Source organism: Leguminivora glycinivorella, chromosome 11 (genome assembly GCF_023078275.1).
Source record: "Leguminivora glycinivorella isolate SPB_JAAS2020 chromosome 11, LegGlyc_1.1, whole genome shotgun sequence".
NCBI lineage: Eukaryota > Metazoa > Arthropoda > Insecta > Lepidoptera > Tortricidae > Leguminivora > Leguminivora glycinivorella.
In genome coordinates this window covers 4,137,509-4,154,617 of record NC_062981.1, presented here as the reverse complement: position 1 = coordinate 4,154,617, position 17,109 = coordinate 4,137,509, and the positions used below count along the sequence as shown (strand labels likewise).

Sequence of the window (17,109 nt, the reverse complement as noted above, 5' to 3'; positions counted from 1 at the left end):
TTGGCTTACTTTGCTATTCGAAAACAGATAGCAAAATTGCATTTTATCCACAAGAGTGCAAAGTAATTTCATATAAATTTTAACTTCATGTCTTAAGCTGGCTGGTAGAATTTACCTATAAATGATGATTTTTAATCATTAATATTGAATAAATTGACAGATTTGATTTAGTTTGATGTTTTATAGTCAGTATTTTGTTCGTGATGGTGTGGTGAAAAATTTTGTGTCACTCGGTGGCAAAGTTTGTTTAACCTTCGTGGAATATTGGAATCTTTCGCTTGCTCGGGTATCAATATTGGCACGTGCGGTTAAACAACAACTTTGCCCCCTTGTAAAACAAATAACTATTAGGCTTAAGTACCAAAAAGATACATAAGGATTCCTTTCTTTATGATGCGACACTGTCCTGTCTGTCTCCCCTTTTATAAACAGTAATATTGGCAAAGTCGCATATTTAAATAATTCACAGCAAAATGAGCGTGCGTGCGCCATTCGCGCCTTCCTACTTAATTATAAATCAATCGAACCACTTGGAACGCCAGTAGGAAGCTTTTTTACCAAGCGCCGAGCGACAACTAATTGGTATTTTACATTTAATTGAGTTAGAACACGATAACCTCAAAAGCAAAATATAGTTTGAATCCTGAAATTAATATTGGATGTGAAGTGCACTGAAAATTTGTCGAATTGGAAGTGTCATAAAAACATCAAAATTGTTAGGTTCACTTGGTCTTATAAAGATTTTTTTTTTTATAATTTATGTTGAAAAAAGGTAAAGAAAATATCATTAACAGTATCTTACCTTATGGTAAGTGTGTTTTCACATTATCCGATCCGATATCGGAAGTCGAAAGGATTCCAAAGGAAAAAACCAAAGATGGCGGCGTAAATATATGGGATTCGGTCCGACATCCGATATCGGATCGGATAATGTGAAAACGCACTAAGAATGTTCAATAAAAGCAGCAAGTTAGATGTGAACTAAAAACTCTAGGTCCATGTGTGAACAAGTTTATCACAGAAATCGCGAAGGTTGAGGTAATTAACTGGTTCCTGAAGACAAGGCGACTTCCTCGCACAATGTATCAGCATTGCGATACAGCGAGGAAATGTTGCCTTGGTAAAATGTCTCAAGGGCCTATTTTATTGTATTTCAACAAATCGCACACACCACACAAGACTACATGAATGATAAAACAACGTGGGATTAATTGTTATTCGAAATGGTTTCTTATTTTTACGTCTATTATTATTATTATTGTTGATGAAATTAATATTGTATTTTTTTTGGACATTGGATTTTTCCTAGAAATATTCTAGACATGTATTTTTATATATACATATACCTAATTATATATTTTTTGTTTAACGATTATTTTTATATGAAATTGTATATTATAGACTCAATATTATTATGAACAATAATTTACAACAATAAATTGCTCTGATAATTAGGTTAGATTAAGATCATAACATATATGTAATGAACTATTCATAAGAGCTTGTAACTAGGCCTACATGAATAAAGATATTTTGAATTGAATTGAATCGCAAAACATTAAAATTTTAACTGTAAAATATGTAATAGAAAAACTGTGTCAATTTGTGTTTAGCGTTTACATCAACACTTACAGATTAAGATCGACGTGATCAATCAACAGTCGATTATCGATTATGTAATCGATCATAAATAGTTTTAGTAACTGCTGTAACAGGTGCAATGCTAATGTGTAAGATTTACGACGAAACTGTGCTACTTTCTTGGAAAATATCTAACGAATCCGCCAAAATCGAGTTTGCAAATCAAATTACTGATAATCAGAAAGTTTGAAATCACTTTGATATTATAATTTTGCATATCATAATAATCGGTAAAGTTTAGAGCGACAACTTAATATCGAACCTCATCTTTCTATAAAATTTAAGTCGGTTAAAAAGTAATTGATACCCAAATGGATATAGGTTAATTTGCTATAGGTACGACTATGTTCTCTATACTTAGGTATTTATAGCGGAAATAAAATTATTTGATCTTTTTATTACTATAGCCATCGCATTTGCATACTTATGGCAAATATTTAGACAGAAAATCGGTTAAACAGTCATAACTCACCTTTAATGTTGACCGAATTGGATTCGGACACGATCGCATTTAAATCCGAGTTACGCAATCGAATACCAACGAGAACGAGTAATCACGTTAACCCCTTCTTTTTAGGTGACTACGATTTTCTGTGCTCTTTCTTAGCAGTGACAGTTAAATAACGAATCTGTGCTTCAAACGACTTTCAATGTGATGCTAATGCTCTTAGCAAATTAAAAAAAAACAAATGTGATGATGCCAAAAGCGCGTCCCAAAGATGACAATGACAGCTGCAACGCCATCGCCCGCCTGATCAAAGACCTCTGCAGCTGCTCCGAAAACGGAGCCTGGTCCCCCGACATGACCCCCGACAAAAGAAAAGGGCCCTTCCTCAAAAGTGAACTCACAAACATGTCTGCCATGCGACGGAGAATCATGACCCTAGCAAAAAGAAAACATAGAGACGCCATCCCTGAACCGCCAAAATTAACCAAGGATAGCCCTTTGGAAAAAAGCACTGACACGCTCACTTCTAATCAAGTTAACACTACACTAAGCTCCCAAAATAGTACTTTACGAAGGAACATAGACAATTTCCTTCTATCTCGTCGAATGTTCGCGTTAGAAGAAGACATATATGAAAAACCAATACAGCGCAACTTGAAAAATTCCTCTTGCGGCGAAAACTGGTCGCTAAGCAAAGCGTGGAAAAACAACAACACGGATTTCTTCAATCGCTCGCCTATCCTCGATTCTCGCCTAATCGAGCGCAACCGAGGCTACCTGGAGCGGATAGACGAGGTGCCGAGGAAGAAAAGAGACAGAAAGATGAAAGAGCAGCTGCGTTACGATAGGAATATTAAGCGTCACATTCGGATACGGGTGATGCTGTCTTTGAGAATGCGGCGGTATATGAAGAAGCGTTTGAGGAAGCCTTACGTGCAGAACACGAATGTGCCTCCCCGGCGCTTTCCCCGCGGGACATCTATCACCTCAAGTTTCGGGACGCGGTCGTACAAGAGTGTGATGACGGATAAGCTGGGGGACGGGGCTGTGGTGTTTGACATCCATGAGGCTCGCAACACAACCATGGAGCTGTGCCACGATTACGAAGATGACCTTGACACGCTGGAGATCGCTTTACGCGCCGGGAATTTTAGGTAAATATTTGAATAGCAAAAGTTATACTAGCAGTGTCACATACATACTTAAATACAAATACACAGTTTTTTGAAAACAAGTTTGATAGGAAAATGTTAAGAGTCTCTAGAATGTATCTGCCATCATGTCTTCAAAATGTGCTCTCATTTTAAAATAATTTCCGAAATGATATAATGTGACTCAAACTTTTAAAAAAATAAAAGATTTTTAGACTAAATTTGTAGCAAAAATAACTAGTTAACTAACCAGTATGGCTCTGTGATCCAAAGAAGAACTTGGCTTTCAAAACGAGATCACGCCATTTATCCCGATCCTGCGCAGTTTCCTGCCAATTATCAGCTTGTAGCTCACACAGATCCGCCATCACACACCATAGCAAAAATGGGAAGTTTAAACTCTAAAATCATTATATTAGTCATACATTAATCATCTTGACACATTTTCCACCACAAGCACGGTTTAAGGTCACATTTGGGCATATTAGTTGGAAATCGGGCGGAAGCGCGCGCGCAGCCAGCCGTGAAGTATTGTCGTCAGCTCGTCACCCTCGCGTTCAATGACATGCTCCAAAACGTCATATGTTAGAGTCGGTCTATGCTAATTTGGAAACTACATATGTATTTATTTATTTTTGATTCATTTGAAAACATATTTCAATAACATTGCAGATAAATCCAATGCTTCATTAAATTAAATTAAAAAAAAAAAACAGTAAAATAAGAACATTCATAAAATACATTACAAACAATAAAAGTATTACAACTAAACAATTGATTTGGGCGATGACGGAACAGCGTGGCTCCGTTGCGTCGTCGTTTGCCCGGGTGTAGAGTTTGGCAGGTTGTCCCGGAACCGATACCGACCCGGATCCGATCCGGAACGGATATTTTGATGGCCCTGTCTATGAAAGGGTTAAATGTCATGATTTCTTAGGAGTTGAAGTTTAAAGTAACATTTGAACTGGTGGGACTATCAAATTCTCTGCCAACTTAAAGCTTGTTAATTTTTATTGGAAGTTAAGACAAGTACCTACTAAAACATTTTACTTGACAGTTACTCTACATATACACTGTGTTTTTATTGAATTCCATTATAGGAAACAGACTGGCATAGTTCGTTTTCTAAATTCGCAATTTTTTTCTAAAAACCATACACCTGCGATAGAATGTTAACATCAATTGCTGTTGAGAAACGAACTTTACAATTAAGTAACGACTAAGTAAGTGTCAAAAGTATGACATGACAATTTCATATCGAACACACAAAGCCCGTTTCTCAAGGGGTATGGTGTCTTTTAGAAACAAAAAATACGAATTAATAAAGCTAACTATGCTATTCGGTTTCCTATAATGGATCTAACTAGAGGTATATACCGAAGTTAACGGAATTAAATAAAAACACGGTGTATATAAATAACTGCTATAAGGGCTTATTCCACGCGACATGTAGTTTGACATATAACCTTTTTTCCGTAAGCTGGTGTTGTGTTATTGACCACGAATATTGCTCTTATTGTGGTCATATTGGACATAATATGATGAGCGTATAAAAGAATATGGCTATTCAGATTGTCGAATCTGCGTGCTGATTGCTTTCACCCAGATCAGAGGATGTGTAAAACTAGTACAAATGTCAAATGACATCGCATTTTGGTACCTATATTTTGCGACTTAAATTTTGGGTACATCATACTTATGTGTAAATTAGAGCTACTCGTATTGTTAAACAGGAAATATGGGTAGGTATTAGAAGGCAATTATTTGTATTATTTACTGTTGTATGGACTTTGGTCTGAAATAAAGATTTTTTTTTAATAATGGTAATTTTTGATGAAACTTGAATTTAGACAGAGTTAAGTAGTAGAACAAAGTGAGGCATGAATCATTATGATATGAACGTCATATTTTATGGAAATTTTACATGAATGATATGATGACCCAGGATGACCCAGGGTACGTAGCCGAATGGCACAAACGCTCACGAAACGAAACGCTCGTAGATATCTATCTCTATCGCTCTTGCGAATTGACGCGACAGAGCCAGATTACCTTTCGCGCGTTTTGCGTCGCAGAAATGCCATTCGGCTACGGCTACGGCATCGGCAGTTAAGTACCTACACTACACTACACTACTACCATAGATTAATTAAATAAATGATAATGTTGTACGATCATGTTCCAAATTTTGAAATAATACGACTTAGGTCATTTAAATGAAATTATTTCGTGAATTGAACAATACCATTTGTCGCGAGAGTATAGTAATGCCATCTATTGTTTTACGAGTCAAACATATAAAACGATGTACTGAGTTACACGTCTTCCTTTATTTAGTTTAGTCTATGCTACTACCTACACTGACTACACTGTCATACCTGAGCATTTCTTTTTTTTTTGCCAATAATTTTTTTTTATTGTTTTAGGGAATTTTAGGCCAATTGTACTCAGAATCACGAGTACTTTCAATCTTTCAATCTCTCTGGGAGACAAGTGTCCCAGAATTTCCATACATTTTTGTTACTTTCCTCTTTTGTTACATCATACAAAATTTACGTCATACATCGTCGTACATCGTACAAATTTTATCTTATTTTGTTACCATTTTGGTAACAAAATAAGATAAAATTGTATGGGACAAATTTTTTTACTACTAGGATTGAAAAGGCTAGTAATTCTGAGTAGAAATAGCATATTTTTTTTCAAAAATATCACACTTCATAAAAGTGGCAAAAAAAAAAAGAAACGCTCACCTTACCTATTAATATACTCTACTAACGACACGTAGAGCAGAGTTATTTTGTATCTACTTATTTATTTGATTTAATTAATTACATGTTACCTGCAAATAATAAGATAACGTGTTTTGATTTAATTGGTAAGATTTCACATTATTTAACATCATACATTATTGTGTATCTAAACATAAATTATTGCGTGTTTTGACTCCTTGCTTTAGACTAAAAATATTTTCTATGACATTAATAGAACTAGCTTATAAGCAATAACACAGAATCAATAATCTAATACTTATATCACTTAAACTACTAAAATTGGAAAATTCTATAATAAGTACCTAAGTAGGTACTTTATTTTCATAAAATTTTATTTTCATAAAATTGTGAAGTTAGCTTTGTTTCTAAGCTACAACTTAGAACTTTTAGAAGAGTAAATATTTTTATCATTATTTGTCTTAAAATATGATGAATATTTTTCATTTTCGTGCATGTCCAAGTTACATAAACCACAAATCATTATTTTCGAGTTCAAAGCACGCGACGCTATGCGCGCAATCATCGCATCTTGTTTAGTTGACATAGTGTTGGGTTGCGTTTGAAAACTCTTCATAGTTCGATTTATATTAAGCGAAAATGCTAAAATGGAAAGGAGTCCCCCTTTCAACTTGGGAATTTTAGTTAAATATACAAGTGTTATTAACTAGATTTATCGAAAAAAATTGTCCATTAAGAACAACTCAGTCAAAAGATATTTAAAAAATCTTTAAAATCGACGTTCCGCTCTCGACTCTTTCCTCCTTCAAAACTGAATCAATCGGAACGAAATTTGATCTGAATAACAATGAAATAATCTATGTCGGACCGTTTAGCTTTTTTGGTTAATTGTTACCAATCTTAAGTATCACACCTTTTTGTGCGCCACAATGAAAAAGGCCGTTTTTGGAAATTTTTGATTCGCTCTAGAGTCTTTAAAAAGCAGAATATCAAAAAAATCAAAACGGTCCGACACAGATAAAAATAATAACAATCTGTGTTGAAAAAATCATTGCTCTATCTTCAAAAACCAGGGAGGAAATAGTCGAGAGCGTTTGTATGGAGAATTGACCCCTACCGTATCGTCTTAATAATTTATAGAACTACCAAGAATACGTTTTCAACCAAATCATTCCACTAATTTTGCATTTTGACTTTTACAAACGAATCTCGACAAGAATGAATTTACAACTAAAAGCATTAATTTACAGTCAATTACTTTGTAATTGCCATAAAAAACAGTTATTTCCGACCTACATCTATATGCCTGCCATAATATAACGCACTGACCATACCGTTCTGTCAGACTATACGGTGTACGGTACCAGTTTATCATACAACTTTATCTAAAATTTGCTTCTCCAACTCTCAATGAATATTCAATCTTTGTACAATAATTATTGAGTGTGTTTTAGATGAAAAAAGTTGTAAATTTTATTGCATGGCGAGATGAAGGTGTGTTTTCATTTAAAATTCAATTGATCTTAGTTTCAGGGGCCGATTTTTGAGTCTCACTGTCACTAAAACACCGGTTGAAAACGGTGACTTGCCTATTATTTTCAGTGACAATTTTCTGAATTCGAACGCGTGAGACTCAAAAATCGGCCCGCAGTTTTATTGGTTAGTTTGATAAGCGGACTACTATACTATACCGAAATATGCGGATACAAATATCAGCATATTTTTGGTACAAACATATTGAAGTACTTACCTAAAATATTTATCCTTATTATTTACAAAACTTCTGAACCGATATTAAGATAGTTGGTAGCTTAAGATTTCTCATTAAAATATTTAGTACCTATAGACATGATATATGTACTTACATATGAAGCAAGCAATACTTCATTTTATTTATTTAAATTAAAAAATACAATAATTACGTTCAATTTAATTCCCCTAAGATTTAATTAGTTAGACTTGAGTAATTAATTAATAGTTATGTTATTTCGAAAGTTTTATTTATTATTTACTTCTCCGATAGTGAATATGCTAGGAAGGTGCGAATTATGTACATCATTGTATATATTCAAACTATTATTTTGATTCCTATAAAAATACCCGAAGCGCTACAAGTAATTAGCGATTACATAAAGATGCTGAAATATTAAATGTTGTTGTGCAGCGTGCAGCGCCATCTAACGTCGAGTAGCGGAAGTAAGTGAAAACATACAGACTATTAGTCCAGTTGCCGTAATAGTTCATTGCTGTAAGTATAGATGGCGCTAAACTCGAACAGTTGCTTAATGCGCGTTGATGTTCTTTATTCGTCGTAGAGGCAGTCAAGTTGTTTCAATTTAAATAAATTGACTTCGGGCTATTTTACATCAAAGAAAATTTTGGTTAATATGACGTTTATGACTGATAAATTTTTAAAATAATCCAGAATAGAAGTCAGCCGTTGGATGTGAATCAACTGTAGTGTGAGCGACAGGCTAGCATGGCAATCCAGTTTTCACTTTAACATTAAGTACAATTTCGTTTTCTTTCAACCCTTTGATAAGAGTGGCACTGAAACTTGTGCAGTTTCATGTTCTACCCATCCCGTTTCGGAATACATGCAATGAGTATGCTTCCTTGGTTCCTCATGGCTGAGGGTCAGGACCACATGAAGTCGTTATTTTGTGCGCCAAAGCTCTCCATTCAGTTCGGTCTTCTGCAGTCCTTAAACACCGCCTATCTAGCCTATCTATGCGCCTGTGTTAATCCCTTTTAGGCCTTAACGGCCCGGCCATGACATTGGTCTAAGCACGACAGCGGTGAGCGGCAGCCATACGTGCGAATGAAAAGTCTCATCGCTGTGTCTCGCTCCAATGTATGGCCGCCGCTCCCCGCTGTCGCGCTTAGACCAATGTCGTGGCTGAGCCGTAATACCACACCTCGGACACTGGCGATCAAATATATTGATAGAGGCGCATTTCTAGCACACAGTCTCCGCTCGTGTAGGTGAACGCGTACTATGCTTGTATGAGTGAAATATGACAGGTCGACTGTTCGTGGTTCGTGTTTTTAACAGGTGGTAACTGAGGTAACCGAGAGGGGGTGGGCGGCACTTTCAGTGGGGAGCGGGAGTGACCGTACTGTACGATAGTACTCTTTATTATACTGTGATACTGTCCACCCAGCGGGTTGGTATATGTTACTTCTATTAACTAATTTAAACATGTTTGTTCCCAGGAGCGGTCGCCTAGCTGTCGAGGGCTGGTGGTGCGGTCGCGCGATGCCTCACGCGCACGCGCACGGGCGCGCGAACAACGGCGCGCTTGCGCTGCACTACGCAGCGGCGCGCGGGTGCCTTGACTGCGTGCGGTTACTGGCTAACACTACGCCCGATGTCTCGTGAGTACTCTTCTATATTGACACACACATACACAAGTGATAGTAGGAGCGGTCGCGTAGCTGTCGAGGGCTGGTGGTGCGGTCGCGCCATGCCGCAACACGCGGGCGCGCGGGTGCCTTGACTGCGTGCGGTTACTGGCTAACACTACGCCTGATGTCTCGTGAGTACTCTTCTATATTGACACACACATACACAAGTGATAGTAGGAGCGGTCGCGTAGCTGTCGAGGGCTGGTGGTGCGGTCGCGCCATGCCGCAACACGCGGGCGCGCGGGTGCCTTGACTGCGTTCGGTTACTGGCTAACACTACGCCTGATGTCTCGTGAGTACTCTTCTATATTGACACACACATACACAAGTGATAGTAGGAGCGGTCGAGGGCTGGTGGTGCGGTCGCGCCATGCCGCAACACGCGGGTGCGCGGGTGCCTTTGACTGCGTGTGCGGTTACTGGCTAACACTACGCCTGATGTCTCGTGAGTACTCTTCTATATTGACACACACATACACAAGTGATAGTAGGAGCGGTCGCGTAGGGCTGGTGGTGCGGTCGCGCCATGCCGCAACACGCGGGCTAGCGGGTGCCTTGACTGCGTGCGGTAACTGGCTAACACTACGCCCGATGTCTCGTGAGTACTCAGAGTACTCTCATCATCATCAGCCCTTTAACGCCCACTGAGCATAGGCCTCTCTTCTAGTACGCCACTTTTCCCGGTCCTGGGCTAGTCTCATCCAGTTGTGACCCGCTATTTTCCGGATGACAACGAGCCAACATGCCAAGCATTCCTTACATTTGTAAGCGGCCACCACTTCGTTAACATTTTAGACCACCTGCCATCACTATGCCTAGCAACATGCCCCGCCCAACTCCATTTGGTACTGATAATAGTATCATGTTAATACTCGAAATTATTCGAAATTCATATCGCGTGCATTAACAAGAGACCGATTTCTCCAAAGTCGCAGGCTACAGATGTAATCCATTCTAAAACACTAATTACAAACAAGAAGCCAACTTGACATTGCAGGAAGCAAGGAAAATTGATTATAATTTTAATTATGTATTAGATTGTTTCTCGGTCATTCTCCAGAACGATGTTATAATTCTAATTAACGCGTCGCTTTTTTTCCTCTTACTTTTCAGTGAGTTTTATCTCAAATATAGTATCTTTTTGATCATTAAAACTTAAATCCTTATTGGGCACTAGGGTGGAGCGAAAAAACACTTTTCTGGAATTAGCAAACCTAATAGTTATCAATCAATGCCCCTTAGTCTATGAAGCCTTTGTGCAAATTTTCGGCTTTTTAAATCAACATCTTCTGCCTCCGCATTAGGGTTGAAATTTTGAAAATCTCATACAAACCTAAAAATTCAACTTTCAGATAAAAAAAAACATTCGGCAGTATTATGTTTAGTATATGTTAATTATACATATCATTATGAGAAACTACAAAAAGTTGCGAAAATGGCGTCAAGAATCGCCAAAGTTTGTCTAGTTTCAGTACATTCGCCAAAATAGCCGCTAAAATACTGTAAATTGGCGATTTTTAACGCTATTTTCGCAATTTTTGGTAGTTTCTTGTAATAATATGTATCAATAATGTATACTAAACATAATACTGCCGAAAAACAGTTTTTATCTAAAAGTTGAAATTTCAGGTTTGTATGAGATTTTCAAAATTTCAAACTTAATGCGGAGGCAGAAGATGTTGATTTAAAAAGCTGAAAATTTGCACAAAGGCTTCATAGACTAAGGGGCATTGATTGATAACTATTAGGTTTGCTAAATCCAGAAAAGTGTTTTTTCGCTCCACCCTATTGGGCACATTAAATATATTGACGGTTAATTAGTTAAAAATAATTTAAAATTTCTGTGGCGCGTGAATTAGAAAAACGACGTGTTATTTAGAATAGTACACTTTTCCATGACGTGTGAATTATAAAAACGACGTTTTAATTAGAATATGTTATTTTTGCTGGATGCAAAACATACAAAACGGACCCGGAAAAATAATTAGGTATAAAAAAAATCTTTTTTAAATTAAAACCAAAATGTTAGTGAGCAGTCTTTTTATTACAAAACGCAATATGGAAATAAAATAGAATTAAAACATTTTATTAAAACATTTTTAATAAAACATCCATTACGACAAACATAAGTAAAAATACTGATAACATTATCCAAGGATCCGTCCAGCTTGCCAAAAGCTTTCATTGGTATGCGTGTCATCGGCAGAGGGGTTGAAGAAGTAATTTCTCGAGAGTTTTTAAATGTTAATGAACTCTCAGAAAGCAATGGCTCATTCGGAATATTGCTGTTCAATATATTGGGAGATCCTCGTGTGTCGGTAGAATAAGTTGTATTCATATCGGAATTTCTTTCAGCACGACTACCCGAACGAAGATGATATCTAGAAGTCTGTAGTGCAGCAGCTGGTGATGGTAATGGATCGTTTTCATTTTGGGATTCGTTTCGTTGTGGTAACGTGATCTCTGGCTCGGATTCTACTTCCTCAATAGTCTTTAATTTTTTTGCTTTTTGCCTATAATAATAGGCACGAAATGCTTCTCTATTTCTTTGCCTTATAATTTTTTGTTTTTGAGGTGGTAGTTCATTTATTGGCAAAGCCTTTTTCTCTAGTTTTCTTTTTTAATACCTTGCTTTTTCTTTTGCTCTAAATTGTCTATACAACTCAGGATCATTTTTAATCTTTTCCCGTCTTCTACGATATCTTTCTCAGTTTTTCTCCAGTGCATGTGCACTTTTTGGTTTTCCCATGCTAAAACGGAAGGACTTTTTAGTATGATTATAAAAAATTAATGCACTTTATTATGTAGCAGTCACATTAAACTACTATTATTGAATCAAATGACAAAAAAAGAGTAAATGCTCATGCTTTAAATAATACGCAAGTATATACTTGAATAAGAAAACTTTAGGAACAAACACACAGACCAAGAGAAAGTTATTGTTAATAAGTAGGTATATGTAATTATGCCGCCGAAAGAAGCTGTATGCAAGTAGCTTTCAACCGGTATTATGTATTATATATATCGGAGATCGAAAGGGGAGGCTTATGTTCAGCAGTGGACGTCTTGTGGCTGAGATGATGATGGTGATGATAACGTAACTATGCATGTAGGTCAATTCTTACGGTAAGTAATTATTATTCTGTATTTAAACTATAATATAACTATACATATGACGATATTTTTCCACAAATTCTAATTAACGCGTTGATTTTGGACGCGTTAATTAGACGCGTGAATTAGGGATTCTTGAAAAACACAAAATAACTTTTTAAAGGTACATGTAATAAATCACAGAATCTAGTATCAATTAAATATTGCTACCTTTAATGTATTCTGTAACTCTCATAGCAATAAAGTTGCTGGTTGATTTTTAAAATGTAAACTTGTTAATTAGAAATTTCTTAAACCAAAACGCGTGAATTAGATACTTACGTGCGTAATCTGCGGCCTGGACACAACTGACACTACCATCCCGCACGGGGCTTTGGGCGCGACCGACTGCTTGACCGAAATGCGGTAGCGAGATCCGTGCCTACATTCAGACCACTGATGTGGTCAAAAACGATCGCGACGCGTGATTTAGGATACGTTTCGAGACAAAGTAATTATAATTGAATTTTTTGTGGTTTATGACTGTATTGACTAGATTTTTTGTACAATGAAAATATATATTCTTTTGTGAAATAAACTTGTTTTCATCGGGTTTTCTTTATGTATATCATCAGGAAAAATTGGAACATAAGTAGTTTTGGTAGTGGGACGCGACGTGTTTATTAGGAGAATGGGACTTTTAGATTTTTTTTCCACCCGAAGCCTTTTAACTATCTCTTTGAAAATTCATGTACAGCTCAATACAAATACCTTCTACGATAAAAAAATATAAACCATGATAAAATCTATGATTTTATATGGTTAAAGAGTGAAGACAAGCAAAAATGTACGTCTGGAGAATGACCGTTCTCATCCCCGCTGGTGCATGACAAATTTCAAGATGAATGACGAATTGGAGCTGTTCGCTGCAACACTTGTTTTCAATGAAATGCTAATTTAATTAATGCACAAACAGACAGACGGACAGAGTTTTTTTTTGTACATTTTTGGTACGGAATACTAAAAGGCTTCATAAATCTAAATACATTGTTAATTTGTTGTGGGGATCAGACAAGTAAATAAAACTACCTAATAATGATCCCTCATTACGACCGGTCTGGCTCAGTCGGTAAGTGACCCTGCCTGCTAAGCCGCGGTCCTGGGTTCGAATCCCGGTAAGGGCATTTATTTGTGTGATGAGCACAGATATTTGTTCCTGAGTCATGGATGTTTTCTATGTATACATATAAGTATGTATTTATCTATTTAAGTATGTATATCGTCGCTTAGCACCCATAGTACAAGCTTTGCTTATACTTTGTACTTTTGGCACTTGAAAAAAGTGTAAACAAACCGGAGCCGTCAAATTTGACAGATCCGGGGATAGTGAACCTTTTAAGGCCAGAAACCTTTTCCTGTAAAATTTAGCTTAAAACCAATATTTCGTAAAAAGTCATAATTTATCGTTGGTAAAGTTCGGAAGGTAAGGGGATGGTATCGATACCCCACTTGACCTAGTAACTTGACATTTACAGTTTGCCCCCCTTCCATTTTTGCCATTTTCTATAATTAATATTAATATATTTTTAAAAATAATAGTTTCAGCTTGTAGAGGTTTAAAATGTTCATAACTGTTCCAAATTTCAAATCGATAGCGTAAGTAGTTCTCGAGATATTTAGAAAAGTGACAGACATACAGACAGAGGGACAGAGCGTCGCCATAAGGGTTCCTTTTGTACCTTTTTGGTACAGAACCATAAAAAACATAAATATAACAATCATCAACACAAATATCGAACTCGGAACAGATGATGATGATGATGATTGATAACAAGCAATGGCAAATGTCAGACAGATAAAATTTATATTTTAGTATAGTTAGTGCGTTTTCACATGATCCGATCCGATATCGGATGTAGGACCGATATCCCATACATTACAGGCGCCATCTTGGATTTTTCCATCGAAATCCTTCCGACATCCGATATCGGATCGGATAATGTGAAACCGGAGTTACACCCAGATTAAAATGCAACCATGAGTTTTAAACCTCTGCAAAATTAGGTACTTTTTGGTTGATGATTCCCTGAAGAAAATAATAATATTCATTAAATGTAATGACGATATGTTTGTATTCGTGAAGGTGTATATGTTTCGTCAAATTAAACGAAATTATATGTTAGTGGAATGAAATGAAAAATAGTAGTGAGCTCAATTATTTTTAAATAGAGAAAAAAATTCAGGAACCAAACGTTACCTAATAAACAACCCTCAAATTTGACAGCTCAGGTTTGTTTACACTTTTTTCAAGTGCCAAAAGTACAAGGTATAGTTTGGAGCTAAGTTGATCTGTGTAAGGTGTCCCCCAATATTTATTTATTTATTTATTTTATCATTACTTCAAGCAGTCAAATACGTATCTAACAATAGTTATTTGTTTTACAAAGGAGTAAAGGAGTCGTTTAACCAATATGCCAATATTGAGACCCGAGCAAGTAAAAGATTCCAATATTGTACCGCGAGCGTAGCGAGTATATTATTATTATATTCTATAGTAAAAATGATGTTATGAGATTTGATCAACTGATCATATTAATATTTTTTTCAAACTTATTATGTTTAACAGTGGAGGAAAAGAAAAAGTATTTTTCTCTAGTCATCCTACTAGTACTTTGTTGCACTTCTCACAAGAAATACTTCAACGAACATTCCAGAAAATGTGTTTACTTCTTTTCAAACTTCTGCAACTCACGCAAAGAACGGTCTTTAGAACTGTAATAGTTAGTTGTTCTTGTACCTATGTACTATGTACACTGACACTGACAGTCGCCCGCTGATAGCCGTGCCGTACTTAATATTATAAATGGGAAAGTGTGTGTGTCTGTTTGTTTGTCAGTCTTTCACGGCAAAACGGAGCGACGAATTCTTGTGATTTTTTAAGTGGAGATAGTTGAAGGGATGGAGAGTGACATAGGCTACTTTTTGCCTCTTTCTAACGCGAGCGAAGCCGCGGGCAAAAGCTAGCATCACTATATACTCGATCCCCTTTGATATTAGTTATAAGTACCTACGACTAGCAATGCACCGATGAGTTTCATAAGTTGCGAATCTTCTATGGAGAATATCCTCTGGAACTTAAATTTCATAAACAATCTAATTCATGTTTTAGGGTGCATTAGGGTAATTCCGAAAGTCGTCTCATCACGAAAGTCGCATACAAAAATCACCATTACTTGCATCATATCAGGATTTCCCTTTCGGAATTATCCGAGCATTTTTGTCATTCGGAATTACCCTAATGCACCTTACGTGTTTTTTTTGTAATGTATTAAGTATTCGTAATATTCGTATTAAGTCCTATGTTAGCCACTCAATCCCCACTTACTCTACAAGAAGTGCATTAGAAGTTTTTGCATCCGTAACTGTGCAGTCTGTGCATCACGTAACGGGTAGCCTTTACCATCCTAGCCACATCACAATCGTTACCTCCGTACCGTATCAACTATCTCTCTCTATCTCTCTTCCGTCTAACGCCGTGTCTTGCGTACGGGCGACCGTCGCCGTCGCGTCTCATACTTCCATATCGATAAGGTTTGATTTCGTATGCGTCGCATCGCCGTCGCGCGACCATCGCGCGACCGTCGCCCACGCAAGCCACGGCGTAACCGGCCTCTACTTCATTTCCTTAAGATTAGAAAAGTCGTGCGATTGTCGTCGTACGATTTTTAGGAAAAAAAGCTAACATATTTCTCTTTTTTTTGTAACATGAACAACTTATTTCCAAGTCTTATTTATAATCTATAGAGATGACTGAAATATTTGTTCTAAGGTAAAATCGACCGATATTACTCTAATCTTAAAAAAATTGGGCTACTTATACTTACGCCGTGGCTTGCGTGGGCGACGGTCGCGCGATGGTCGCGCGACGGCGATGCGACGCATACGAAATCAAACCTTATCGATATGGAAGCATGAGACGCGACGGCGACGCTCGCTTGACGGTCGCGCGACCGTCGCCCACGCAAGACACGGCGTTAGTCTAAGGGCCAGTTGCATCAACCACATTTGACAGACACATCATCGTCAAGCAGCAGACGTCTATGGAACTTCCCATACAATAAAATTTAACGAACACTTTAACGGTGACAGATAGTTTGATGCAACCGGCCCTTAGTCACAACCGTCGACCATACGGTCATGGCGCTCGGAACTCAACAGCGGCCGGCCTAGCCGAAATGACAACCGTGGACGCTAGACGCCGATTGAAACGCAGTCTGGCTCTGTCACACCAATTCGGATGAACGATAGATAATAGATAGCTACGATAACGATATTATCGTAAGCCTGTGTGCATTTGTTTTTTTTTTTTAGTATGAATAGGTAGACGTTTGACCACGATTACACCAGATGGTAAGTGATGATGCGGTCCACTTTGTTACTACCCGGTTATTTACCCTGGTTCTTTTGCGCCAATATAACACCCCACCGCACAATATATGAAAGAGGCGCGTTCCTAGCATACAGTCTAAGCTCGTGTAGGTGAGCGCGTACTATGACTGTATGAGTGAACTATGACAGGTCGACTTTTCGCGTTTTTGACAGGCGGTAACTGTGAGGTAACCGAGAGGGGGTGGGC

The 17,109-nt window shown here is 37.3% G+C and overlaps 1 protein-coding gene across 2 annotated transcripts in view; it reads left to right on the top strand.

Annotated features, from left to right (window-relative positions):
- Positions 1–17,109, top strand: part of LOC125231441 (espin) — a 190,162-nt gene that overhangs the window by 55,735 nt on the left and 117,318 nt on the right. Inside the window, exons 2-3 of one of the 2 annotated variants that reach the window (XM_048136900.1) lie at positions 2,219–3,243; positions 9,189–9,350. In XM_048136900.1, coding sequence (XP_047992857.1) covers positions 2,336–3,243; positions 9,189–9,350 — 1,070 coding nt within the window. In that variant the 5' untranslated portion in view covers positions 2,219–2,335. The remainder of the gene's footprint in view (positions 1–2,218; positions 3,244–9,188; positions 9,351–17,109) is intronic. The other variant, XM_048136901.1, reaches the window with a different exon arrangement.